The 6,000-nt window shown below is 20.0% G+C and overlaps 2 protein-coding genes across 2 annotated transcripts; one reads left to right on the top strand and one right to left on the bottom strand.

Annotated features, from left to right (window-relative positions):
• Positions 1–1,035: 1,035 nt before the first annotated feature.
• LOC408291 (3-ketoacyl-CoA thiolase, mitochondrial) lies at positions 1,036–3,643 on the top strand. The gene is made up of 8 exons (XM_391843.6): positions 1,036–1,410; positions 1,821–1,987; positions 2,102–2,233; positions 2,324–2,588; positions 2,674–2,849; positions 2,937–3,137; positions 3,207–3,361; positions 3,436–3,643. Exons 1-8 carry the CDS (start codon positions 1,392–1,394, stop codon positions 3,518–3,520), a joined length of 1,200 nt encoding a protein of 399 aa, XP_391843.1. The 5' UTR covers positions 1,036–1,391; the 3' UTR covers positions 3,521–3,643.
• Positions 3,644–3,721: 78 nt separating this feature from the next.
• LOC100576462 (odorant receptor Or1) lies at positions 3,722–5,856 on the bottom strand (the record flags this gene model as incomplete). The annotated part of the gene is made up of 6 exons (XM_003250778.4): positions 5,252–5,856; positions 4,434–4,999; positions 4,267–4,366; positions 4,066–4,173; positions 3,836–3,991; positions 3,722–3,757 (listed from the first exon to the last, which is right to left on the bottom strand). Coding segments are annotated over exons 1-6 (1,242 nt in total), but the record flags the coding sequence as incomplete, so codon positions are not given.
• Between the last annotated feature and the right edge of the window lie 144 nt (positions 5,857–6,000).

Below are 6,000 nucleotides of genomic sequence, written 5' to 3'. Positions count from 1 at the left end.
ATAATTTGATATTACAAATTTTTATAATGATATTTTTTTAGATAAATGAACAATGATTTCTATAACAAATTTCTACCAAACATTAAAAAATATTTCAAATTTTATAATTTTTTTTGATTTTAGAAATAACTTATATTTTAAAAAGCAATTTGCGTTCGAACTTATGTAATCCATCGGCAAAAATCTTATTAAGCTATATGATCTTTTCTTTTTTGAATATACGATTTTTTTCTTTGATTCATTTTTATTTGTCGAATTTTTATTGATAAGAACAATGATGTTTTCTTTCACTTCTTCTCTTTCACTCTTTCTGATAGATCATATTGATTGATTTGATCTCTGATGAACATTAGGATAATAATATTAATTGATCAATAAATTGTTGATTTAGTTGAAAATCATATCTTGATATTTCTAAATTGATATTTTTTTTGGACATAATTGCTTTTCTCATTATTTATCAATTCTTCAATATTCAGCAATATTTTGTATAATAATTAATGTATATATAGTTTGGTTATCAAGTGCATATTATTTACATTGTAATAATGCATATTATTTACATTATAAAAATACTTCAATAAAAAATATAAAAATATTGAGCAAAATAGTTTATGAAGAGTTAGTTTCGTAAACTATTTTGGATTTTTAATAAAATTAATTATAAAAATTTAATAATTATTTTAATAAAAAGAATTTAATAGAAGATTTTAATAAAAAATTTTAATAAATTTTTGCAATTTATGATTCTTTGAGATTTTGCAATAAGTATAATATAATGCAATAAAAAGAAATATTTATTTTTGATTTGATTTTGAAAATCTATATACAAAATCTATCTAACAAGATCATTTTTGTACAAAAATTGTTTATAAATCTCTATCGATCCAAAGATGTAAAATTATGTCATAAAGTTATTTTTTATATATATGTATCAATAATTTTTTTCCCTCATATTTTATCTTGAAAATATATAATAATAATGATTTAGTAATCTTTGATCTCTCACTAATAAGAGAGTTGTTAAAATGTATTGGTGTATATGGAATTGCTAGTGTAAATATCTAAAGTTATCTCTACTCACGGAAAAAAAATTTTTTTTAGTATATTACGAAACATTACGAAATATTTCAATTTTTATTCTCTCTCTTTTTTTCATTGATTATTTTTTTCTGTTCTACTTATAAGTTAAAATATAAAGTAAACTTTGAACTTTGACCATATTGTAATTTCTATTCTATCTATATAAATAAATCAAAATTTAAAAATTTCAGTTCAGTTAAAAAGTTTAATCAATCGTGCAATCATTTAATATATCATTTGAAATATTTTGTTTATTATTGAATTTTCTATTTTAAATTTATTTTAATTATAAAATATTTTATTTTACAATGTCTCTTGTAACAAAAGGTAAAATAATGATTCTAAATATTTTATTCTAAATATTTATTCTAAATATTTATTATTACTTATTATTATTATATTATTTATTATTATTATAATTAAAAATTATTATTAAATATTTATTACTATTTATTTAAAAAAATAGAAAATATTTTATTAAGTTATATATCAAAATTTCCATTTTTTTTAACATTTTTAAAAATATAAAATAAAAAGGAAAATTAGTAGTAGAAAGAATAAGTTATACATTAAAAAATTTTAATTAAATATATAAATATTATAAATATAAATTTTTTATATTTATTATATATTATATTATAGAAAAGATTGTTTTAATGTAAAATCATAACTATAAGTATTTTAATTAAATTTATAAAAAAATTATATTTTAAAATTATAATTTTTTTTTCCAATAGGAATATTTATTGTAGCTGCAAAGCGTACTCCATTTGGTTCATTTGGTGGTAAATTTATGAACAAAAATGCAACTGATTTATCAGTAATTGCTGCTAAATCTGCTTTGCAATCTGCAAAGTTAAATCCTGAAAAAGTAGATAATGTTATTTTTGGACATGTATTACCAGTATGTATAGTTAATATAATTTTTATATATTTTTATAAAATTTATAATTATTATTATTATTATTTATATTTCATATTTTTTATAATATTTATAATTATTATCATTATTTACAAGATATCATCAAGTGATGGAGGTTTTTTAACACGTCATGTTGCATTAAAATCTGGTATACCATTAGAAAAACCATCATTTTCATTAAATAGATTATGTGGTTCTGGATTTCAATCAATTGTCAGTGGTGCACAGGTAGATTTATTCGCAATATAATATTAAAAAATTGAAATAAAATTAATTTATGCTAAATATTATACAAACATACGAGATTATTATTTTCAGAGTATTTTATTAGGAGAATCTAAGATAGTTTTAACAGGAGGAGTAGAAAACATGAGTCAAGTTCCATTTAGTGTAAGAAATATTCGATTTGGTACAAGTTTAGGACAAAAATATCAGTTTGAGGATAGTTTATGGCTTGGATTTTCAGATACTTATTGCAATTTAAGTATGGGTGAAACTGCAGAAAAACTTGGATCACAATATAATTTAAAAAGACAAGAAGTAGATGAATTTGCTTTAAGAAGTCAACAATTATGGAAAGCTGGTAAATATAATTTTTTATATTAATTATTTAAATTATTTAAATCATCACAAATGAATAGAAATATTAAAATTGAATATTATTTCAGCTAATGATGCTGGTCGTTTTAATGAAGAGATTGCACCTGTTACAATAACTGTGAAAAAGCAAGATATTGTTGTTAATACAGATGAACATCCACGGCCTCAAACGACTCTTCAAAATTTAAGTAAATTACCTTCTATTTTTAAGAAAGATGGTTTAGTTACAGCAGGATCTTCATCTGTATGTTGAAATACATTTTATTAATTAAAGTTAATTAAATATATGGATATTTTATTCATTTTCTAAACATATAATTTTATTTCATAGGGTATTTCTGATGGTGCAGGAGTTATTATTTTAGCGAGTGAAGAAGTTATTAAAACAGAACAACTTACACCACTGGCACGTTTGGTGGGATATAGTGTTGTAGGTGTAGAACCTAGTATTATGGGAATTGGTCCAGTTCCAGCTATACAAAAACTTCTTAAAATTACAAATAAAACTTTAAATGATATTGAACTTATCGAGGTAAGTAAAAATTTTAAATATCATTTTATTTAAGTATAAAAATTAAACATTTATTCATTTGTTATATAGATTAATGAAGCATTTGGAAGTCAAACATTGGCATGTGTTAAAGAGTTGAAATTGGATATTAATAAATTAAACGTGGATGGTGGATCTATTGCTCTTGGACATCCATTGGCTGCATCTGGTAGTAGAATTACTGCACATTTAGTACATGAATTAAGGTATGTAAATATAAAAGATATAAAAATACATTTAAAATAAAATAAGAGAAAATATATTTTATATTTACTTGCAGAAGAAGAAAAACTGGAAGCTTAGGAATTGGTTCTGCTTGCATTGGTGGAGGTCAAGGAATAGCTTTGATGATAGAAGCACTTTAATCATTGATATATATATATTTTTATTATTAACAATATATTTTATATAAATTTTAAAGATATTCTAAAAATTTCTATTTTTATATTATTATATATTAAATAAAATTTTTATATTTTATTGAATGATTATAAAATTTTTTTATTAAATAAAAATTTTGAATAAATATTTTACAATTAATAACAAATTTAAGTAGTAAAAGTTTTTAAAAGAGTAAAAATAGAATATGATGTACGTAGAATCTAAAAAGTTATTAATGAATTAAAAAAAATTATGTTATAAAAAAAAAAATATATATATATATAAATATATATACATACTAAGAGAAAATTTTGTAAAGATAATTCCATAACTTTTCCAACAATTATAATAAGAGGTATTTGAGTTCTTATCATTATAATGAGTAAAGCATAATTAAAATTTTTATTATTATTCCACCAATTATTTTTATAGGCAGATAAACATATTTTCATACTCTGAAAAATATATTTTTTGATAAAATTATTTGCAATTAAAGTTTTGCTGCAACTGCATACTGCAACATACATACATGAAGATACAGTTCATTTCCATGCCAGCAATAAATGAAGATTTGATATATCATACAACATATATAGAGTAATGAACCAAAAAATTCAGGTGTAATATAATTTTTTATCTATAAATATAATATATATAAAATATGATTATATAATTGAAAAAAATTCATAAAGTAAAAATATAAAAATCATAATTAATAGGCAAAATTTACCTGTGATAGATTGAATGCTGCTAAACAAACAATAATGCAATTTACAAAAAGTTGAAAAAATATTATAATACCAAATATATCTTGGATCTGTTTTGTAAAACTGAAAATATATAATAATTTATATATAAATTAAAAAATAAATATCATCCTTTATTTGAAATACTTACTCAAATATTATAATACTATGTTTAACACAATGTTTCAAATTTTCATAAAATTTATTATAAATTTTTGAAGGAGATTTTTCAATATTAATATTATTATTTCTAGCAATACATTTTTCTATTAAAATTGAAGATTCTACTGATTCTACTGTGTAATGTATTGAAGATATATTATAACTTAAAATCGTTAATTGGCAACAGGTAATTATTATAAAACCTGTTATAAGAGTATCTATTGCTATATTGTTAATGCAATTTATGAGGATAACTAGCACTTGATGTAAACAAGCAATTTCGAAAATTGGTGTAGATGTTACATTATAAGGATACCATCCTGCTATTGGTAATTGTTTGGATTTTCCACTGAATGCACTTTGTAATGGTATACAACTATAGGAAAATATACATATACTCGCAAAGCCTTGATAAGCTATATGATGAAAAATTCCTTGCCAATTATAATATGATATAATATGTTTATATTTATCGTTATCTCGATTAAATATTTCACTATTTGTTATATCTACAAGATTTTTGATACGTTCATATCGACAAATAATATAAATCACCTATATGCAAACAAAAAGAATATCATATATATATCTAATAAAATATATTTATTTATAAAATATATATTTATTATATATATATAAAAAGAACAATTTTAATTTTTTCATATTTAATAATATATAATTAATAATTATTTGTTTAATTATATTATCATAAAATGTAGTTTTAGTTATTATAATTTTGTATAATAAAATTAACATAATATGATTGTATAATTATTATAATAATTATGCACATAAAATTATACTCACTTTCGCAGCATATGTAGAATTTGTCATAAGAATAGTTAAACCGGTCATCATTATTTCTATCTTTCCCCAATTTATAATAATATATATGATTTCGCTAACAATGATAATTCCTACTAAAAATATTAAACTACAAATTGTATATAAATTATACAAATATTTATATTTGACACGATCAGGCCATAAACCAATATAATAAATAATAGATAAATTATTTTGCAAATGTTTATTAGAATTAATTTTTTTCAATTTAATTTGTTTTTCCAAATGATTAGTCATTTTCCTAAATACATCATCTAAATCGTATAAGTTCAATTTTGAAATTTATATTTGAACTGAAAATGTTATCCACGTTTCTATCAATTTCTCTTTTGCTAAAGGTATTCTAATATTTACATCGTAAAATTGTAACATTTAATTAGAAGACTCTCAAGATTATAGGACGATTTTACGATGGTCTATAATCATATTAAGTACTTCCTTGTATTCATATTTAATTAAATTATATATACTATACTTGAAAGGGACAGTTTCTCCTACTATAATCATTTATAATACGAAGCTATATTGTTGGAATTATATCATTAATACATTATGGTACAATATTATTATATTTTTTTATTATTTAATCGATTAAATATATTTTATAATAAAATAAAATAAAATATTACAAATTTTTAGAAATTTAATTTGATTAAATATTATATATAGTTTTCATTTTTCGATTAAATTAATAAAGAAGTAATTCTTTC

The sequence above is a fragment of the Apis mellifera genome, linkage group LG10, assembly GCF_003254395.2.
Source record: "Apis mellifera strain DH4 linkage group LG10, Amel_HAv3.1, whole genome shotgun sequence".
NCBI lineage: Eukaryota > Metazoa > Arthropoda > Insecta > Hymenoptera > Apidae > Apis > Apis mellifera.
This window is presented reverse-complemented; position numbering and strand designations above follow the sequence as displayed.

Coding starts and splice junctions, on each gene's coding strand:
- LOC408291 (XM_391843.6), top strand. Junction 2,589..2,673: donor TCAACAATTATGGAAAGCTG/GTAAATATAATT, acceptor ATATTATTTCAG/CTAATGATGCTGGTCGTTTT. Junction 3,138..3,206: donor ATGATATTGAACTTATCGAG/GTAAGTAAAAAT, acceptor TTTGTTATATAG/ATTAATGAAGCATTTGGAAG.